At 40.5% G+C, this 22,883-nt stretch overlaps 1 protein-coding gene across 1 annotated transcript in view; it reads left to right on the top strand.

Moving 5' to 3' along the window:
* The window catches only part of MTBP (MDM2 binding protein), a 28,909-nt gene extending 9,349 nt beyond the window's left edge, over positions 1-19,560 (top strand). The window contains exons 10-22 of the mRNA XM_070940356.1: positions 1,078-1,150; positions 1,559-1,676; positions 2,057-2,230; positions 3,545-3,655; positions 4,150-4,314; positions 5,483-5,576; positions 5,666-5,800; positions 9,795-9,887; positions 10,707-10,973; positions 12,538-12,790; positions 14,295-14,408; positions 18,516-18,581; positions 19,490-19,560. Of these exons, the coding sequence (XP_070796457.1) occupies positions 1,078-1,150; positions 1,559-1,676; positions 2,057-2,230; positions 3,545-3,655; positions 4,150-4,314; positions 5,483-5,576; positions 5,666-5,800; positions 9,795-9,887; positions 10,707-10,973; positions 12,538-12,790; positions 14,295-14,408; positions 18,516-18,581; positions 19,490-19,528 (1,702 nt within the window). The 3' untranslated portion in view covers positions 19,529-19,560. The remainder of the gene's footprint in view (positions 1-1,077; positions 1,151-1,558; positions 1,677-2,056; positions 2,231-3,544; positions 3,656-4,149; positions 4,315-5,482; positions 5,577-5,665; positions 5,801-9,794; positions 9,888-10,706; positions 10,974-12,537; positions 12,791-14,294; positions 14,409-18,515; positions 18,582-19,489) is intronic.
* Positions 19,561-22,883: the final 3,323 nt, after the last annotated feature.

Below are 22,883 nucleotides of genomic sequence, written 5' to 3'. Positions count from 1 at the left end.
TGAATGTCAGAAGCAGGAAATCTTTAGAGCAAGTAAACTAAATGCTCTCATAGATATGCACTGTCATGAATGACAGTTTAAATAAATGGTGCAACTATTGCTAACGTTGCTTTGAGCTTTGTAGAGGCAATAATCCATTCTATAAATGTGGAAGACTCCGAATCCAGTGGGTTCATTCTTATGGTACATAGTGCTGTACACTCCTTTGCAAAGTTGAATAGTAATATAGAATAACAGAATAACAGAGTTTGAAGAGACCTTGTAGGTCATCTAGTCCAACCCCGTGCTCAAGCAGGAAACCCTATAGCATTTCAGACAAATGGTTGTCCAATCTCTTCTTAAAAACCTCCAATGGAGCACCCACAACTTCTGGAACCAAATCATTGCACTAATTTTTTTTAATTGTCAGGAAATTTCTCCTTAGTTCTAGGTTTGTTCTCTCCTTGATTAGTTTCCATATAATCTTGGAAAGGATTGGGAAAAAATATATTTCTTATTGGTCTTGTTTGTTACATTCCCCAACATTCAGGAATGTTCTTAGGTTATCTAATCATCTCACCAGTAATGAGGATTATCGGTCTATATTTGTATACAGGTAGTATACAAATATAGTCATCTGCAGGTAGTCCTTGACTTACAACGGTTTGCTTAGTGACAGTTTGAAGTTATAACACCATTGAAAAAGGTAACATGGCTATTTTTCACGCTCTATGACCATTGCAGCATCCCTACAGTCAAGTGATTTACATCCAGATGCTGGACAACTGACTCTCATTTGTGATGGTTGCAATGTCCCGGTGTCATGTGATCACATTTTCTGGCAGGCAAAGTCAGTGGGGAAAGCCAGATTCACTTAACAACCTTGTTACCAACTTAACAGCTGCACTGATTTGCTTAACAACTGTGGCAAGATGGGCAAAATTTCCATCGCTAAGTGAGACCTATTTTAAGTGCATTAAGATATGTCTTACTGAGCGCCAGAAATTTTGGGCTCAATTGTGGTCGTACGTTGAGGACTACCTGTATCGACTATTGCACTTCGTAGCTGTGAGCGTGTGATTCCTAAACTTTGGCTAGGACTTTGGCTAGAACCGATGCTGAGAAGAAGTCTCTACTCTTGTGGGATCAGCTTTCTTCTCTCCATGGAAAGGTAGATGGTGGCTTTTTATTAACATGAACTTTTAGCAGAATGAAAGTGAGTTAAAATTAATGTATATGTATTCCCTAAAAGAACCCTTGTTTTTAGGGTAAGTCCGAAAGCTGACTATATTGACTTAAATTAAAATAAATCAGTTTAACAATAGTTTTGTAGAACTATTCTTGTAGAACAGAGGTCCCAACCTGTGCGCCACCGGGCCGCATGAGTAGCTGGCTGGAAGCACGCATGTGTGCAGACACACAGCCCCATCCATCCATCCATCCATCCATCCATCCATCGTATTTCTTAACCCTCCATCTCCCTCAAGAGTGGGCTCTGCTTATGCACGAGACATTTCATATATCAGTATCTGAGAAGATTTATTTATTTATAATCAAGCCTAATGTGTTTCATCTGCAGGCAGGAGCTTTATTTGTACTGCCTTGCAGTATAAGCAGTATGCTGAATCCCGTCCCCAGCCAGCTAAGTACAAAAAAGTGGAAGGAATGTATAGCTGAAAAACACAAAGGTCTCGGCAGTAAGTAAAGTTGTATTGTCTCCACACTATGCGGTTTTAGTAAATTGATAAAAAGCTAAAGAATGCTTGGGTGGTACGAAAAACTGATTAAGAAAGACGTTGACTGACCACCTCTGCCTTCTGCTATAGTCAGCAGAGAAATTGTAAAGTTTGGGTCTCTGCTTTCTCTCCGGTTGAAAAACAGTGATGCTAATTGTCAAGAAACTTTTTAAAAAAACAATATATAGCTTGGACTTTAAATTACTTACTACTGAAATCAGAAATCCTGGCTACTTGAAATCTAGCATGCATGCTGATTTAATCTGTTTTTTGCTATGTGTTTATGAACAGAGCACTTGTAATTTTTGTAAACATTAAGCTGTACCCGTATTTCTCTTTAGTTCCAGAAGTCGAACTTAAAGGAGAAACGTGCAATTATTATTTCTTGGTACAAGGCAACGGCTCTGGAGGATGTAAAGCAACAATAATCTATTCAGCCAATCAGATCAATGGCTCTGTCACTCTGGCAGAAAGTATAGGAAAGCTGACGACAGCAGAAGAAGAAACAGAAGCAGGTATACATTTTGTAGTTGAACTAAGAGGCACAAATGTTCATTCCAGTAGGGTAAAGTTGTAAGTAGAATAAATGCTTTCTTTGTTAATAGTAATTATTTGAAACAAGCCTTCAGAAAACTAATCAGATCTGTGAATTAAACACATTGATCATGAATAGCCATATCTATTCTTGAACCAAATCCAAAGTGCAAATACAACTTTGTTCTCAGAGTCTTATTTAATATTAAGATAAAATCTTGATTCACTATTGACTGGACTGCCTGGACTTAGGTTAGACTTGTTCTTTTACTTTGTTCTCCAACAATGTAAGTCTCAACTCTAGGTTTTCACTAAGGGTTTACTAGGCTTGGAGAGATTTATTTTTTTTCTGGATCACCTCTCTTTTTTAGTTTATTTACAACTTGTATAGAGAAAACACATTTGCCTGCTTGCTTTGAAAACATAAGAAGACTATAGGTCCATTTAGCTTGATATTATTGATGTTGACTAGCATTGGCTGCACAAGGACTTTTCCCAGCTCTGTGTCCATGCAAAATATATGCTATACCAGTGAAGTATGGTTATTACAATTGCCAAAATTGCCTTTTTAAGCCATGTGATTTATCTGTTACTATTACAGATACTTTTCAATTAATGAATCCAGTTTCCACACAGAGGATAATACAGATAGTCCTTGACCTTAATTGAGCCGGGGTACTATGGTTGTAAGTCATTAAGCAAAGAAGGAAATGCTGGATTCCAGCAAACTGACTTAAATCATGGTTATGAGATGTTGCAAACAGCTGTAATTGCAGGCCAGTTGCTGAGTGCCCAAAATGCAGTCATGTGACTGAGGGGAAGGTACAGCCTGATGTCAGAACATTGAAACAAGGTCATAAGTAGTCCCAAAGGTGCTTTTCCAAGAGGCAACTGGACTTTCTGAAGAAGCTTCTTGGATGAGGAGCGAAACGTGTTCAAAGAAAAACCAAAAAGTCCAGTTGCCTTTTGAAAAAGCATCTTTGGGACAGCCATGACCTGGATAATTGAGACTCTCCCTAGACAAGGTCATAAGTAGCTTTTGGGTCTGTCATATCTGCTGCTAAGTGACCAGTTGTAAGTTGAGGACTATGTTTTGCTTCCCAAGAAAATATATGAGGTACTTTCTACAAAGACACGCAATGATGTTCTGTGAGTAGAAGTTGCCTTTAATCTGATTTCTTTGATCATAGTCCTGTATTTGCGCTCTCAAGTCATTTACGCGGCTAAATTTTAGCATTTGATGTAATTTGATCACTTCATTTTTTTTAAAAAAAATCACCTCTTTATCAACACAGGTTTCTTTGAAGAGTTTCTCAAAGTTTTCCCGCATTTTTATGGAGAACAGATTTTACAAAGAGAGAAGAAACTGGCTCAGTTCCAAAGACAGATTTTGAATCACTGCCTGAGTAAGTAATGGAATATTTACCCACAGAATAATAGATAGAAAATACATCAGTAAAAATATATCGGTTGGTGTATCTTAATTTATAGAGGGTAATACTTGAAAATAAAAAATGGGCTTATTTTAGGGGCTATGACAATCATTTCACTTTGAGAATGCCTTCTTGAGTGATGCTTTCCATTTTCCAGTCTGTAATGTTTACTTGGCAAACTTCTAAATTCATTCAACAAATCAGGAAAACGGTTTGGAAAAAAAGAGTATTCCTTGAAAAAATGTTTTATGAATGCCTGCTCAAATGACATTGTGTTTATGTATGCATAGCAAATTGCAGAAGCTTTTCTCCATAATCTTATAAAGGGATTATGTTTTTATTGCCTTATTTTTTACTTGCTTACAGCATGATGCAATAATTCAATTCAGCGAATTAGCATTATTATACATCCTGGATTATTAATATCATATCAGTGATGCCTAAATTCATTGTTTTCTGTTTTACAGAGAGACAAACGTTTGCTGGGCAGCTACCTGTAGCTTTAAAGAATAAACTGAAATATCTATTAGCCTACAGCAGGGAGCGTTTTTTTGAATTATGGAAGGTTAGCCATCCAAGTACTGTTTATCCAGGAGCAATGATTAAACCTAGAGATGAGGAAGCCATTGATGGTAAGCATCATTTTGTTAAACGTCTATGGAGATTCTCAGTCATCCAGATCATGATTGTCCCAAAGGTGCTTTTTCAAGAGGCAACTGGACTTTCTGGATTTTCTTTGAAGACGTTTCGCTTCTCATCCGAGAAGCTTCTTCAGAAAGTCCAGTTGGCTCTTGAAAAAGTACCTTTGGGACATCATTTTGTTACTTAATTAGAATAATTAGGATTGCCTATAAGTTACACTGTTTTTATTAATGAGCATTCATAATGCAGAATGTCACGTAGAGAAATGGGATTGAGATTGATTAATGGAGGAGTTGATATGACAACATTTTTGTAGCAGGTAATACAGTCAAGATATTAGTGGATAAGATTACTGGTACAGGTACTCCTCGATTTACAACAGTTCATTTAGTGACCATTCAAAGTTACAATGGCACTGAAAAATGTGACTTATGACTGTTTTTCACAGTAATGACTTTTGCAGTATCCCCATGGTCATGTGATCAAAATTCAGATGCTTGGCAACTGGTTCATACTTACGACCGTTGCTGTGTCCCAAGGTCATGTGATCCTTTTTGCGACCTTCTGACAAGCAAAGTCAATGGGGAAGCCAGATTCACTTTAACAACCAGGTTACTAACTTATCAACTGCAGTGATTCACTTAACAACCGTGGCAAGAAAAGTCGTAAAATGGGACAAAACTCACTTAACAAATGTCTCACTGAACAACAGTAATGTTGGGCTCAATTGTTGTTGTAATTCAAGGACTGCCCGTATTCCCGACCACGATGGTGAGAAATGAAGATTGTAAGAAGAAGAAGGGGCACAAGGCAAGACTTGGGTCTCCTTACAATTGTCTCATATGTTTTCTCTGTTCATTTTTGTTGCTATCACAAAGTATAATTGAAGCTAATAATACTTGGTGTTAATAGTAAGTGAACAATAGGTCTTTGAGTTGTTGCCAAAAGTAAGAGATTTGTAAATTATTTTATTGAAGCTGGATAGAAATTTTCAAATTTTGCTCCACAAAACTTTTAATTACACCAAATGGGAAACTAGAACATTCTTAGCTGTGTTGGTTTAAAACAAAAGATGAAGGTCCATAGATTTTGCAGTGGATTAAATGCCTGCCTTGCCTTCTTGCTCTTCCTCTCACCCACTGTCCCAACTATTCTCAGAATCAAAGCTAAAAGATTCAAATCCTTTGAAGTGGCCCGAAAGAAATGTTCTACAGAACTTGGAAATTTCTGAGAAGATTAAGCAAAGAACAAGGTAACATTAAGCATTTACGTCTATGTGTTAGTGTGTAGCTGTCATGTGAATATAGCTTTCCGCTCATTCGGATTTGATTTTCCTTTTAGAGTTTCTGAACAGCTGTTGGGCCACAAAAATGGCCAGAAAGACTCAGCGTTACTTGATGCTAGAGAGATGCTTAAGTACTTCACTGCAGAAGGCTTGCCTGTTGGAGATCTGCAGCCCTTACACATTCCAAAAAGGTAGAGTAAAATCCTTGTCTTGAACATGCAACCCTACAGTTGACTCAGTAGAGCTGCCAAAAAAGCCAACACAGTTCTAGGCTGCATAGACAGAGGGATAGAATCAAGATCACATGAAGTGTTAATACCACTTTATAATGCCTTGGTAAGGCCACACTTGGAATACTGCATTCAGTTTTGGTCGCCACAATGTAAAATAGATGTTGAGACTCTAGAAAGAGTGCAGAGAAGAACAACAAAGATGATTAGGGGACTGGAGGCTAAAACACATGAAGAACAGTTGCAGGAACTGGGTATGTCTAGTTTAATGAAAAGAAGGACAAGGGGAGACATGATAACAGTGTTCCAATATCCCAGGGGCTGCCACAAAGAAGAGGGAGTCAAGCTATTCTCCAAAGCACCTGAAGGTAGGACAAGAAGCAATGGGTGGAAACTAATCAAGGAGAGAAGCAATTTAGAACTAAGGAGAAATTTCCTGATAGTTAGAACAATTAATCAGTGGAACAACTTACCTCCAGAAGTTGTGAATGCTCCAACACTGGAAGTTTTTAAGAAGATGTTGGATAAGCATTTGTCTGAAGTGGTGTAGGCTTTCCTGCCTAAGCAGGGGGTTGGACTAGAAGACCTCCAAGATCCCTTCCAACACTGTTATTCTATTCTATTCTAGATAATCTTAAGTAGCTACAAATTCTAGTTCTCCCGTTGAAACATAATTTTTGCTGGGAGCATTCAGACATCGATAGTGATGTTGTATGTTCACAATTTTCAAACAGTGTGGTCTTTTGAAACGCCTCAAAAAATTGAATAGGTACCGGTTCTAATATCTGTATTTGAAGTCCAAGGATCACCTGCAAACTCCAACTTTCTGTGTTGCTCAGAAAGGATATAACAGCAGTATCATTGCAGGTAAGAACTTCAGAATGAATTATTAAAATGAGCTTTGTTTTAACCTGCATTATAATAGAAACATTTGAATTCACACTAGGTGTAAGCTTGATTAGATCATAATGAAGACTGATAACAAGGGATTCCTTCAGAGAATTCTTAAACCTGGTTTGGAGCATTGGAAATGGGGTGGGGCCTTCCTTCCTTCCTTCCCTCCCCCCTGCTCCCTCTCTCATGCAGGTTCCTTGTCATGTTATTGCTCACAACTAATAGTGTTTCCTCTGACATTGACAACAGAATTTCAGACCATCTGTTCACAGGATTAAAACTAATCATAGTTTGCAAATACACATTATGGAAAAGTACAATTACTTTTAGGAACTAATCTCGAAAATTGAGGGGGGAGGATATCATTCATACTGCCTGATTGAAGCCAGATCTTTTTCGTGAATGGGTAATGAATTTCTGGAATGTCAGCCAAGTTATCTTGTTTTGATTAACCAGTGACAGCATGTGTATAAACTGTACTTTTAGATTGCAACAAAATATTCTACCAAGACAAACAGAACTCTGCTACTTTATTTTACAGATAGAATGTATATTTGATTATTTGAACATTTTGTGTTACTATTGTTTCTAATAATGGAGAGCTACTGTATGTAGAATTATTTACGTATGAAACCTAGAATTTCTAGATGCCTTAGAAATTTCACAAGGAATAGGGTTCAGAAGTACAACATAATACCATAGTGAAGTACAACACCAAAGTAGGAAGAAGGAGGAGGTATGAATAGAATAGAATAGAATAGAATAGAATAGAATAGAATAGAATAGAATAGAATAGAATAGAATAGAATAGAATAGAATAGAATAGAATAGAATAGAATAGAATAACAGAGTTCGAAGGGATCTTTGAGGTCTTCTAGTCCAACCCCCTGCTTAGGCAGGAAATCCTATATCTTCAGACAAATGGTTATCCAACATCTTCTTAAAAACTTCCAGTATTGGAGCATTCACAACTTCTGAAGGCAAGTTGTTCCAATGATTAAGTGTTCTCCCTGTCAGGAAATTTCTTCTTAGTTCTAAATTGAATCTCTCCTCGATTAGTTTTCACCCATTGCTTCTTGTCCTGACCTCAGGTGCTTTGGAGAATAGCTTGACTATGTATGTATGTTAACCCTAACATACCTTCACACAACATCACCTTTCAGACAGCATGTCACATGGCATGATCAGCCAGTCATATGACCCACCAACCACAGGACCACATGAGCTCAATAAAAGAGGAGGAAAACTAAAACAAGATGCTTCAACTTCAAATCCCACTGAGGATGTCACCTAGCCTGGTAACAAAACGTTTGGAAGCTAAACAGGAAGCCCGGAGAACTGAGTGCCACCAATCCTAAACAGTGTTAGCCCTTGTTTAGTATCTGAGACTATCATCCATAGTTGTTAGTTGAATTAGGTATTAGTTCATTCCATGTCAAGTGGTCTGATTTCAGAAAAGTGATTGGTAAAGCATGATGTGTGCTGATGCAATACTTGTGGAGATATAGGCATTTGTGTGACCCCATAGTATGACTCTGAGGTTCCAGCAACTTTGAGACATAATATCTCTGGCAATATTTTGTTGAGAGAAACAAAACTCAGCCATCTTTTAGCACAACTTTTTGTGCTCTATTAAACAAAATAATAAAAACATTCTCATGAGCGATCTCCATCTAGATAATTTGGAGCAAAGTTGGCTGAAAATGTGTGGCTCAAAAAAAGGTTAAAGTTTGGCTTTTTATATCTCTGGAAGAAAAAGTTATAATAAAAGTGAAACTGTGTGTGTAATAACTTAGCAACACAAGGTTTTCGAATATAAAATTTCTACTGCTTTCCAATAGTTTACAAATTGAGTGTAAAGTTGACGTTTTTTGTAAAAACATGAAAAATAGGGTATTTTCAGCCCGCTTTTACAAAAAAAGACCTTCTGGAAACTGTTAAATCATTTTCATTAGAAAGAGCATGTTTCAAACCCCCTAAAAAGTAGAGTTAGTTTTTCATCACTGTGGACCCCCAGACCACTTGACATGGAATGACTAATTAAAGCACAAATTTGGACATAATTAAGTGTGTGGCCATATCACACTTAAGGTGCAGATGTTGCTTTGGTGCCCAGTAAGCTTCTGAGTACAGTTCAGTGTTGTTTTGTTTTGCTTGAAAGCCTAAACGTTTGTCTGCTGAGCACATACAGAACCGATTGCTTCCCCTTGTGCCTCTATGATGATTCACTTGATTGAGCGATCAAAGTGGAGTCATTGCAAAAGGGCCTTTTCAAAGCTGTGTTTGCCGTATATTGGAGTGTTGTATTTGATTATTATAATTACAATGGCAATTTAAATTTTATGGCATTTTTCATCTTTATTTATTTATATCCTGCCTTTATTATTTTTATAAACAACTCTCTCTATATAATATTCCTTCCTCTTCCTATTTCCCCACAACAACAAGCCTGTGAGGTAGGTTGGGTTGAGGGGGAGGGAGAGAGAGAGAGAGACTGACTGACCGGCCAAAGGTCACCCAACCAGCTTTCATGCCAAAGGCATGACTAGAACTCACAGCCTCCTGGCTTTCTAGCCTGAAGTGTTGTTATAGTTTTTATGCTTATAAACTACCGGGAGTCCTTGGACTCTGATGGTATATAAATGAGAGAAATGCATATAAAACAAGCATGCTACAAATCGGATATCTGTTCTTTACAATATACTGCTAGTGAGACTGATTGTTCCTATTCCTATTGTTAAAATGTTTGTTTTGCCTATAATAGCACTTAGCAATAGCATTTAGACTTATATATTGCTTCACAGTGCTTTTACAGTCCTCTCTAAGTGGTTTACAGAGTCAGCCTATTGCCCCCAACAATTTTACCCACCTCAGAAGAATGGAAGGCTGAGTCAATCTTGAGCCGTGGGACTTGAACTGCCAAACTGCTGGCAATCAGCAGTCAGCAGAAGTAGCCTGCAGTACTGCACTCTAACCACTGGGCCACCACAGCTCATATACAGTACAAGGGAGCAATAACTTTGGTTTCAGGTGAATTCTCTGTGTTGTTTTTTTTTTTCAGTGATAGTGTTTTTTTGACACCTGAACTGACACCTCGAAAACTGAGAGCTTTACCGTTTGAAAAAGCTGCCAGCTGCCATTACCACGGTCTTGAGTAAGTTCCCTTACTGTGAATTATTTCCTGAGCCCTCTCCTTCGGCACAAGTCAAGTTTAAGAAAACATTGAAACTTTAAAAAATAACAATAGGTTTCTCTCCCAGTTCTTTTCATATTTTGGATATTTAATGCTTGAAACCAAGCATAATGTTTAATGCATGCTTTTGTAAGTGCAAAATACGTTCTGGCAATGTTTTCAGCTGAAAGTAGAGCAGTTGACCTGGTAGTGTTTGAACGTAATGCTTTTCAGTGTCAAAGGGGTGTCTTCTCTATCACTGCACCAACTACCTGTAGTCTCAGGCCAACTGGCAGAACCAGGCTTAAAGGCCCTTCTGGAAGGCCAAATGAATGAAGGTGGATTTCACCTCCAGTGGCAGGGTGTTCCACAGGGATATTTTTATTTATTTATTTATATGCCGCCCTTCTCCGAAGACTCAGGGCGGCTTACAATGTGCTCAGCAATAGCCTTCATACTTTTGTATATTTATACAAAGTCAGCTTATTGCCCCCACAAACCGGGTCCTCATTTCACCTACCTTAGAAAGGATGGAAGGCTGAGTCAACCTTGAGCCTTGGAGAGATTCGAACCCTGCAGTAATTGCAGGCAGCTGGAAGCTAAATACTACCTTTAACAGTAGCATTAGTCTGCTGCACCACTCAGGCTCCTGAATGGAGAAATTTGAGTAAGAAAAGCAAGGACGATGTTCCCTTATGGCAAGAAGGGCATAAAGTTTTTCTGTATGTCAGAAGGAGCCTAGACTTTCTGCAATGCTGGTGGTTTGTGGTTCCAAACCCTGTTTTTAATGTCGATTGTTAGGTACTGCCTCGACAACAGAAGAGCTTTGGAAAGAGATGGGGAGTTTGCTGAACTTCAGTCTCGGCTTATCCGTTTTGAAACTCAGACCACCTGCACGAAGGAGTCTTGCTCTGTGCCCTGGGTCTTGAGTCCCCTGCCATCCCCGGCGGTTTTGTCCGAGCCTGGAAGTGTCCCTGACGGAGAATCTTCACAAAGAGAACTCCAAATGGAAACCTCTAAGCTAAAACGGAGATCAAAAGACGTAGAGAGCTTTTGTTCCAACAAAAGGTAATATACACTGTGTGAAAATAAATAGAACCGAGAGATTTCTTTCCTTTCTTGATTGCTGCTTTGCCTGGCTGTTATGCAATGTTTCTCTTCTATCATTTTTTTTCTGGCTCTGATAACCTTCAGTGTACCATGTTTTCTATTGAAGTAAGTGGCACTTACTTAATTCCTATGTTAAAGTTCCGACTGACGAGCCCAACCAAGCCAGCAAATCGAGACGATCAGATTCCTTTAAAAACAGCTTTATTGAGTACATCATTTCAGCCCGCATGAAAGCAAAACCAACTCTAATTATTTCCCACGGTTCTCGTACAATTAAAGAATAGATATTCCCCTCCCTCCTGGTCACAGGTCACATTATCCAATTAGGTGTTCTGGCATCTCCCGGGTAGCTCCTTCCAGTCTCTGGCCAGCACCTCTTAAGATGACCTTGGTTCCCACGGGATGATCTATTGTTATTGTCTGGTCTGACATTGCAAATCTCTCCCTCCCCTTCCCCCATACTGTGTGGCAAGCTGAGAAACGAAAAGATGGCTACGGCAGCATGGATCCATTTCAAAGTTGGCACCTATAGGACAGAGTTCCCCAATATTTCTGGCTTTGCGGACCGGTGGGGGGAGAGGGGGAAAGAGTGGATGGTTCGTGCAAACGGCCGGCACGTGTGCGTGCGTAGCTCCATTTCCATGAGCAGAGTGCCTGCCGCTCCCGCAAATAGAGCATGGTCGCACATGCTTGCCCATTGCTCACACAAGTGAGGATACATGCTCTCGCTGGCTGTTTCCATGGCCGGGTTGCAAATCCCTCACAGTCCACTAGTGTACTGTGGCCCACAGGTTGGGGACCACTGCTATAAAAGATAAAGGTAAAAGTTCCCCTTGCACTTATGTGCTAGTCATTCCTGACTCTAGGGGGCAGTGTTCATCTCTGTTTCAAAGCTGAAGAGCCAGCGCTGTCCTAAGACGTCTCCGTGGTCATGTGGCTGGCATGACTAAATGCCAAAGGCGCACGGAACGCTGTTCCTTTCCCACCAAAGATGGTCCCTATTTTTCTACTTGCATTTTTTATGTGCTTTCGATCTGCTAGGTTGGCAGAAGCTGGGACAAGTAACGGGAGCTCACCCCGTTACGCGGCACTAGGGATTCGAACCGCTGAACTGCCGACCTTTCGATCGACAAGCTCAGTGTCTTAGCCACTGAACCACCGCTACATAACACCCCTATATAACACCCCTGCTATAGCACATTGAAAAATATTGCACAGTGCTAGCTGAGGGTAATTTGCTCAAGAGTGGTTCCATTTAGTTACTTGTGTCATATGTCTAAATAGTTGTATTTTCATCTGGAGACCAGATTAGGGACAGCTGTTCATGGAGAAAATTTATTTAATGTGGTCATTAAGAGTTGACAGTGATCTCGTGGCTCATAATATTTTAATTTCGCTTTCAGGCTGATAATTCTGATAGATGAGAGATGTCAATACTGTGGTATTTTCAGAATAAATCCAAGCCAGCATAAATACATTTTGGTAAAAAAAAAAGAAAAAAGTAATGTTACTCTTGTTTCAGATTACTGCAGTCTGAAAGCACAGATTCCGTCTTGTCCCAGGCGAGCAGAATCCGCAGGAGTCACCAAGCCACAGCTGTCCCAAAGAAATGCTTGAAGACTTCAACCTCTCTGCCCTCTGCGGCTGACAAATCTGCTCAGAATTGGGTGGTGAACAAAGAAACTTCCAGGAGCAACTCAGCAAGCCAGAACTGTAATAAGGAACCGGAGACACCGAAGCCCGGAAAAGAATCGAGATCCCAGAAGCATACACGGGTAAAGAATTCCTTTCTCCTGGCTGGATTTTTATGGTGACATCATTACACCACCAAAAGGCCTTTCTATGGCCTGGCTGGCAACTCTTGTTCTGATCTAGGCCTCCCGAGATCATGAAGCAGACTCCTCATCCCGATAAAACCTCTTTTATTTAGGTTAAAGGGAAATCCCTCTCCAGCAAAGTCCTGGCAAACAGTCTTTCATGAGATTTCATAACCACAGACCTTTACCAGGCTTGGAGAGTGGCCAGGCCGATATCTTTCAAACACCTGTAGCAGCAATTACCTGGCAAGAAGTCAGGAACAGATCTTCACCCTAATGAGTTGAACTAATTGTCTCCTGCAAACTCCCCTTCCCTCCTCTTTATTCCCTATGGGAGGGGCCATTCACCATCCACTTGTGCCTTTACTCCCGAGTAGGTCCTTGTTCTTTAGCTGTTCCCTTCTCCTGGCAGCTCTGCGCATGTGTACATCGGGAACAGGCTCCAGCTGTTCTGCCCCACTGATATCCAACTCTGAAGGCAGCTGGTAACTGTTGGATGGCCCTGGCCCCATCTCTGCCTCTGATGCAGAGCACTCATCAAAGCCTTCCCCAGATTCCAGGACTGGCCCATGTTCTTCCCCAACCTCCTTACTGTTTTGAGTCTGCCACCAGCTCCGCTGGCTACTGGCGGGCCACAACAGAACTCCAGCTTTCAACCTAGAGTTTTACTTCTCTAGAATATTACATTTATTTATTTTATTTTTATTTTATTTCCAATTTATATACTGCCCTTCTCCCTGAGGACTCAGGGCCGGGTACAGCCAGAATTAAGAACATGAAATACAAATATTAAAAAACATTAAAATATATATAAATTTGGCCCAAAAATTAAAAATCACAAACCAATTTAAAACTTTTAAAAATTTCTTCCTAAGCCAGCCCGGCTTGCTGGAAAAAGTGGGTTTTAAGGGCACGGCGGAAGGCACTGAGGTCTTGGATTCTCCTTATCTCAGGGGGCAACTGATTCCAGAGGGTAGGTGCCCCCACAGTGAAGGCTCTCCCCTTGGGGGTCACCAGCCTACATTGTTTGGCTGATGGCACCCTGAGGAGGCCCTCTCTGTGGGAGCGCACGGGTCGATGGGAGGTCGTCGGTAGCAGCAGGCGGTCTCGAAGATAGCTAGGCCCTATGCCATGGAGCGCTTTAAAGGTGATAAGCAACACCTTGAAGCGCAACCGGAAGACCACTGGGAGCCAGTGCAGCTCGCGCAGGAGCGGTGTTACATGGGAGCGCCATGCTGCTCCCGTCACTACCCGCGCTGCTGCGTTCTGGACCAGTTGGAGCCTCCGGGTGCTCCTCAAGGGGAGCCCCATGTAGAGAGTGTTGCAGTAGTCAAGGCAAGAGGTGACGAGGGCGTGAGTGACTGTGCACATGATTACAGTAACTGGTGTCTTTGATCTGTTGAGGTATAGCCTGATGTGCTGGCCCTTGAAATTAAAATCGACCCATTTTTTTCTTCCCAAGATGCTGAAGGACATAGTGATGAGTACTCTTGAGAAGCATGGCATTGCAAGAGACCACAAGTGCTTCACAACATGCAGTCAACGTTTATTTGAAATATCCAAATGTTACTTAAAGGTACTCAAATGTTCTCTCTTTCTGTGTGCAAAATACCAGATGATCAAACTGTGGGATAATAAGCTTTTGTCAGATGGTTTAAAGGGAGAAAAAATTTAGTCCTTATTTTCCCTTAACTCGACTGGGCATCTATAATCCTTTTATGAGCTGGGGACTTCAATTCCCAGAATTCCTGAGCCAGCCACGATTCAATTCTGGGAGTTGAAGTCCACAGCTCGTAAAGGGGCCATTGCTGCCACCCTTGCCCTAATGGGTGATATGCAAATTCATATTAACCTATTTCAGGAAATGAGAAATGTGATACACTGTAAATGCGGAAATCAGTGGGCAAATATACCGTATTTTTCGGTGTATAAGACGCACCGGAGTATAAGACGCACCTTAATTTTGGGGGAGGAAAACAAGGAAAAAAGTATTTTACCTCTGCCTACCAGCATTTAAGGTGGCGCCGCCCTCCTCTTCCTCCTGCAAGCGAGAGGTGCAGGGACTACTCGCTTTCCCCCAGAGACCCCTAGCATGCTCTGGGGGGAGGGACAGAGCACAGCCTGAGGAACAACCCTCCCTCTTCAGGACAGTGTGGGGGGGGGAAATCTGCTTTGGAGAACAAGGCGGGTGCCACGATTTGCGGCTGGTCACCCCTTTGGCCGCGCTGACTTCACTCCCCAGCAATGTGAGGAGCCGCCGCCGCCTCTGCCTAACCCTCTCTGCGCCCAGGAGCCAAGCCGAGCTGAATGGGAGCCCCTAAAGGGAAACGTTCCTCCTTTCCAGCCATCGCTGCCCGGATTCCAAAATGCAAACCTGAAGAGTCGTCCTTCAGGTGGCGGCCAGTTCCCCTGCAATGTGCATCGGGGAATTGGGAAGTGCTTTGGATTCGGGGAGGACATTGTAGCGCTGACGCCTAAAAGTGTTTTTCTGCACATTGCAGAGCTGTGCGCCCCCATCCTCCTCCTCAGCAGACTCTTCTCTTTCCTCCTGGCCAGATCCGCTGCCTGCTTAGTAGGGCTTTCGCCCCCCCCCCCAGCGGTGTTCTTTTTTATACAAAGTCAGCTTATTGGCCCCACAAACCGGTTCTTCTTTTTATCTACCTCGAAAGGATGGAAGGCTGAGTCAACCTTGAGCTTGGTGAGATTTGAACTTGCAGTAATTGCAGGCGGCTGGTGTTACTAAACAGTGCTTTAGTCTGCTGTGCCACGAAGGCTCATACTCCAGTGCGTCTTATAGTCCAAAAAATATGGTACCTGTCAACTTTGGCTGAACTGAAACTGAATATTTAACACTATCCCTGATACTGAATGCATTTCATGGCCTGTGCCACAAATACATTCACGGAGTTCCATGAAAAGTTTTGTTTTTTTTTTTATACTTTTTCATATTTTCTGTCTTTCTGGTTGCATTATTTTGTCTGCTTTCTAGCAAGAAATGTGGAGCAGGATTGGCCATTCATTATAATTAAATAATACATTGGCGTTGTTTATTCATTCAGAGCTCTTTAATATACAAATACTGTAGGAGCCCAATGAAGCTCTGATGGTAACAATCAGCGACAAAAATATGCAAAAATTCAGAAAATTTGAAAAGGCCGGCTGTGCTAGGTGGTAGAACTTAGTAACTCCCATTTTATATGCAATAGATGAGAATATTTGTACCTTAGGGGGGTCCTTGGCCGTCTGTGAGGTTGGTGGTTTTCTTGTAGACGTTTCGTCACCCAACTAGGTAACATCATCAGTGCATAACCAAACTCAGAGAGCACCCAAGGGCCCCATAATGTGTATCCTGCTGTCCTAGACATCTCTTCACCTCAGCCTAAACTTTTGAAATTTCCAGAGGAAAAGTGAAAATTGAAACAACAGTAGCATCCGTCAAAAATTTGTCTTGGTCAAAATAGGTAACCTAGTGAGAAATTTTTCATTAGGATTGTGATCTTCTTTCTGTGTGCTGCTAATTAAGTTTTATTCTGTACGGATTATACACCACCATCTTGAATCTTTACTTCAGCCTACCTTGCAGAAAATATTTTGACTTCTTTCAGCCTTTTTGAGGGGGTGGGAGGAAGAGTTCCACTGTTCATAGCAGACCATTGCCATCTTGTGGTCAGCTGGGAACAGAGAGTTTTCTTTTTCAACTAAGATGCTGCTTTCCCATAATCTAAACCAGGGGTTTCCAACCTTGGCAACTTTAAGACTTGTGGACTTCAAATCCTAGGATTCTAGGATTTGAAGTCCACAAGTCTTAAAGTTGCCAAGGTTGGAGACCCCTGATCTAAACAACTCCATTTACCTCCACTGCTAATGGAAAAGCTTTTTAAATATTCCTCCTGTTTAAGATAAAAGTTTGCCTATCTCTCCTAAAATGGATTTATCGGAAGGGCAGGAAAAAGAAGAGCCGAATCTTCTAGCCACGTTCCTCCCTCATTGGGATTAGGAAGAAAAGCAATAGATGAGAGGCTCCCCTCTTGGAGAAATTGGTAGCAGGAACTACTAAGCCACTTCCCCATATTGGGAAGAACTGAAGGGCTTCTGTTGGAGCATTTGTGAGATATAGGCAGTCCTTGATTTACGACTGGTCACTTACCAACCATTCAAAATTATGACAGGTCTACCTTCAAGCGACTTACGACCTGCATTGAATGTTCCAACAGTCAGAGCCCCTCCACGGTCACCTGACCAAAACTCTGGTGCTTGGCAACAAGAGCTGCATTTATGGCTATTTGCAGCATCCTGCAGTCACGTGATCACAATTTTACAAGTTTTGCCGAACACTGGTATTTACTTCTGGTTTTCAGCAGAGCCATGCCATACATCACAAGCAATGGCTTTGCTTAAGGCCTGGGGTTCGTTTAATGCTTGTCATATTCCCTTCACAACTGCCACGGAAAAAGAATGTAAAATCAACTGTCGTGACTTACAACTGTAACGGGCATGTCCCATTATGGTTCTTTGTCGAGGACTACTTGTGCCATTGGGTACAACCAATCCAGAACGTGTCAGTTTTTCTCCTGATGTGGCTCATTATCCTCTCACTGCATATTTAAGTTAGGAACTCCTCTAATTTTACACAAGTACCATATTTTTCGGAGTATAAAATGCAGCTTCCCCCCCCCCCACCAAGAGGCTGAAAATTTGGGTGTGTCTTATACTCCAAATGTAGCTTTTAAGCTTTTTTTTCAGCCCTAACAAGGCGCTAATGAGGCATTAACAAGCGATCTTCCCAGCTTTGCCTGCTCCCTCGACTCTGCTGTGCTTTAACCAGGCGCTAGCGAGTGAAGCAATCTCCATGCTTTGCTCCAACTCTCAGCTGTTCTTTAGAAGCTTTTTTTCAGCCCTAACTAGGCACTAGCCAAGTGAAGCTATCTCCGCCCCCACCCCACCCCGCTTTGCCTGCTTTTCTCATTGCTGCTTCCTCTCAGCTGTGCCTTAGAAGCTGTTTTTTATCCCCAAGCAGGGGCTAAAAAACCCAGCAAAGTAATGTGCTGAAGCTGACCAGACTAAGGACGCTAGCCAGATGAATACCTGATAGGCAGATTCCCCCCCCCCCCATTTTCCTCCCCAAAAACTAAGCTGTGTCTTATACTCCGGTGCATCTTATACTCTGAAAAATACGGTATGCCCCAGCATCTCTTCTGCTATGACTATGTTTGGATATAAACATTTGGGCATTGAATTACATAACAATATAGGGTAGTGGTCTCCAGCCTTTCCAGATCAGTGGATCGGCCAGAGCAGCAGGGGGAATTATTTCACGCACATGCCACTTTCACAAATGCAGCTTTCCACGCACACACTTCCACAGCCCAGTTCCGAACTGGCCGTGACAAAGCACCAAACCGTGGACCGGGGGTTGGGGACCCCTCATAAAGGGGACTAAATAGGTTATGATTCAAACAAAAATTGGTAAGGAAACTTAGTTGACAAGACTAAGCTACAATGATAAATGGGTTTTCTTGTTCGTCCGTAGAATTTCTAAATTAAGATGCCTATATAGCTATTTACTATTGAAAATGTGACAAAGGTAAGCGTTACTAAATAACATTATTCTTCCTTGCCATCTTAAAAGGTTTTTTTCATTAATAAACCAGCGGATTTTGAAAGTAATGTATTTCATATTTAGGATCTGAAAACATCTCGAGGTCTGCTGGAGGAAATGAAAAAAGCTACTAACGGCAATGTTCAACAGGTAAAGTAATGGTTGTCTGGACCGCGTCACAAGTAACTGCTCCAGAGAATTGGCTTCCATCATTTGTCAAAGTTTGGTTTTATGAATTAGGTTAGCTGATGTCAACTGCCCCATGCTGGTTGAATCTGAAAGAGGACTGATTCATTCCTTTAATGATGATTTGTGGGATATGTAGCCTAGACCGTTCAAGTCTGGCCCGAGGGACTCAAAGGTGAGGGCGGCGACGTTCTCAACCAAAGCTGAGTTGGCCAGCACACTAAAGATGATCCTTAATGCGAATGGAGGGAAAACCTGCAATAGATGGAATGGTCCAGGAATGGATGTATCGGAGCAACTGCCAAATGCGTCTCTATCAGTTGACTGAGTCGAAAAACTGGGGACGATGGAGGCGCATGGAGATGTGGCCAAAAAAAAATTATGACTCAGTCTCCAGGCAGATCCAACTGTATTAACCCATTCCTGTACCATTCCGCAACTATTGGGAGAAAAGCTACTAACAGCAATGTTCAAAAGGTAAAGTAATCGTTGTCTGGACCATGTCACAAGTAACTGCACCAGAGAATTGGCTTCCATCATTTGTCAAAGTTTGGCTTTATGAATTAGGTTAGCTGATGTTGACTGCCCCACGCTGGTTGAATCTGAAAGAGGGCTGACTCATCCCTTTAATGATGATTTGTGGGATGTATCTTGAGTGTGGCTACACAGTCCTTGTTCATTGCCTAGCGGAAGCCTTGCTGATTTTAGGGGTTATTTTTCTTAAGAAAAGCCCACAATTAGGAAGAACTGTTTCAACATCTAACGTATGTTCTCAAACTGCAATATGTCTTAAGTGTTTGTTTTATTCAGGTATTTCTATTTTTAATATTTAATATTTTTAATTTTTAACGTTTTCTGTTGCTTATTTGCAGGTCATTGATTGGGTTTTAGAAAAGAACAAGGATCAGTGACGTAAGTGCAGCCACACTCTGAGAAAAACTTGAAGTGTCTTGTTTGTAAATATATCTAAAGCTTGGCAGTACCTGCTACGCGATGCTTTCAAACCTCTGAGATCATTAAATTGAAGTTATTTGTGTTGTAAAAAGTTTTCACTAGAATAAAAATAATTTCTTAAAGCTGTCTTTCCAGTCTGCATGATTTGAACGTTGCTTAGCTCTGTAAACATAAATTCTTTATTATATTCAAATGTGCAGAATGTCCTGTTAAATTAGTTAATGGTTTCTTTAAATAAACTTGAAAGTATTGCTTAGCAAGTACTTTTAAAAACCAGGCATTTCAACCATTTTAAAGGTGAGGGACACATGGAATTCTAGGGATAATACCACGACTGTCAGGAAAAACTACTTTTGAGAGTGGTTGCAAGTCACAGCTCACTCACTTTACGAGACAGTAAACTATCCAGATTAAAAGGTAAGAAACTTTTATCAAGATCTTAGAAAAAAAGGAAGAATAACTCAAAACATGAGTTATTTAAGCATTTAAATTCAGTTCTTTCACTGAATTGTTCGCTACGTCTCATTCCAACCTTCAAAGTATAATTCTGACTAGTGCTCTGTTCAAATAGACCAGGATGTTTTGCCATCCTTGAATGTATAGATTCAATATATACAGATTTATATATTTGTGTGAAATGCCAGGAGATTGATACTCCTTTCCGTGAACTAAACTATTGAACAATAGTAGTTTAGTAAGAGTCGGGAATGACTAGCACATAGGGGAACCTTTACCTTTACCTTTTAGTTTAGTAAGAGAACTTACCTGGAAGAATTATTCCCATCCTGTAAAATCAGTACTTCACTGTTTTATACAAATTTTAGTAGGCTGAAACTGTTGAACAAAAATCGATGGCTTTCTTCTTGTCAAATAAATTATCACTTCACCAAAAAAATCCAATAAATGACACTTTATTAAATATAGTCATTTTTTTCTCCCTCTTGAAAATATAAATATTGTAGATTAAATTCTTATAAATCTGGGGTAGTTCCATTTAATTCATTCTATCAATCCCATCTAAAGTAACGGCGTCTAGAGTCATTCAAAATCTGTATTTGACTATAAATATATATATTTATATTTCTTTTTGCAAATTAGTTATTCACTTCTTCATGTTGTGATTTGAGCACCGTACAATATGTGATATAACTAATGAATTAATCCTGATTATATACAAAGCAGATATAGTTATAATAGTCCAGTGGAGAGGTGTTAGGTATTGAAAGTAGCAGTACAATAGAATTCACATATGCATGAACATTTCCTAAAATACATAATATTCTACTTTATGCTCTGGCTTTTGCTCATTCACAATAATAAATACTGCCATGGAAGGAACTTGAAAATCCTGCTACATTGGAAAGGGTTATTTGAGATTCCTTATTTTTTCTTTCCACAAAATGCTGTTTAAATCACAAATTTTGTAGGTCATCCTTTCATGGACAGACACAAACCAATGGAAATTCCATATCTGCAAAAATATATTTATTTTAAAGTAGAGAGACCTCTGGATATATATGATATATATTTAAAGCTCCAAATGAAATAAAAATGGAAGCTTAGGCACAAATTGGGCACATGGTGATAACGTAGGCTCAAAATCAAGCAGCTTTTTATTAAGTTAATTTTATATTACTAACAAAATACTAGGAAAGAAATTATATGGTAGATATTCCATGCCAATCAGTTAACTTATAGAACTACCCAAAGACTTCTGCGTATGTAAAATCTTAGCCATAGCTAACAGCTCAATCTTGGGATTTTTTTAATTTCCAACCTCCTTTCAAATATTCCCTAAGTTTACCTTAATCACATTTAAGAATTAACAGGACAGTCTTTATGAATCCTATTTATTCTCCCAATCAAATTACCTTGAAACCTAGATTAATTACTTCAGGGACGATGTAGTGCTGCAGAGAATTTTCTTCAAATGCAACTGAAAGCAAGCATAACTTAGATATTTACACTTCGCTTCCAGTTTTTGCTATCCTCATAACAATTTATTTATTTGTAATCAGTAGCAGGGAAATAGCATGGATTCAGGTTGAGAATTCAGGGGTATTTTCCCAACTGACCACATATATCTAAGCAACCCTAAAAAACACTTATTTACTATGGCCCATAAATAAACAACAACAACAAAAAAAGCACAATTGAGCTAATTTGTGTCTCTGGGCATCCATATAGCAAACAAGTTTTCTTTATTTGGCCTTTTGATGTAGCCATTAAGTTTTTACTATGGATGTATCTGACAGTCATTTAGCCGGTTATTAAAGAGGCAAAGCAGGGTTGGACGTGGCTTGTACCCGGGTGGAAAAAAAACATAAATATAGCTGGGGATCAGACAGGTGAAAGCATCTGAGAAGACAACAGTTCAGGTAGTCCTTGACTTATGACCGTAATGGAGCCTGCCCATCATAAGTGTACTGTAAGTCATGATGATGGTAACGTGAGTCATCTATACGACCAACTCGATTTTGTAAGTTTTGTGGCTGTTTAGCGACTGCAAATGTTGCGAAGCGATGTTTTGCTGTGGGTCAGTTTTGCTAAAAAAAAATTGGAATGCCAGTTTTCAGCAAAAGCATTATAAAATGTGACCACGTGACCATGGGATGCTGCAAATGGCCTTAATTACGGCTTGACTGCAGAGTGCCTGAAGTGCAGTCATGTGGCTGCTGGGGAGAAGGTCATTAGAACTTCAGAACAGGGTCATGTGTGCCCCTGGTCGTAAGCCGAGGACTACCTGTACATCATGTCTATGTTGCAGCCAAGATGAATCCTTGGATATATCTATGAAGTTGAGGGCAACTTTAAGGAGACTTTAGTTTTATAGACCATATGAAAATAGTGTTAAAGTGACTCTTCAATAGCAGTTCGGTCTGCTGCTGCTGTGATGGGATTGCCCTTGTTCTCCAGAACGAGATGGAAAGAAAAGATCCTTGATGTGTCTTGGGTTTTAATCCAGTGAATGCCAGTCACCAGGATGAAGCGCTGCTGCTTAGATTTTAAGTTTCAGAGCTCCCAAGCTACAGACCACAATGTTCAGATGCCCCGCCCCTGGTTGACGGCCACAATACAAAGTTTAAGATCTCAACTAGTTAAGTCTTGAGCAGCTTTGGGATTCTTCTAGTTAAACATGGTTAAGGGCACCCAAAGGTGCTTTTTCAAGAGGCAAACTGAACTTTTTTCTGAAGACATTTCGTTTCTCATCCAAGAAGCTGCTTCAGCTCGGACAACCATGACCTGGATAACTTGAGAAGCTCCATAGACATTGTTAAAGGCAGTTGATCAAAGTCTTGAAAAATGACTGTA

The sequence above is a fragment of the Pituophis catenifer genome, unplaced genomic scaffold (genome assembly GCF_029215685.1).
Source record: "Pituophis catenifer annectens isolate HBS135680 unplaced genomic scaffold, rPitCat1.0.hap2 SCAF_3, whole genome shotgun sequence".
Classification (NCBI taxonomy): Eukaryota; Metazoa; Chordata; class Lepidosauria; order Squamata; family Colubridae; genus Pituophis; species Pituophis catenifer.
The sequence above is the reverse complement of the archived record's forward strand: the minus strand, read 5'-3'. Positions and strand labels throughout refer to the sequence as shown.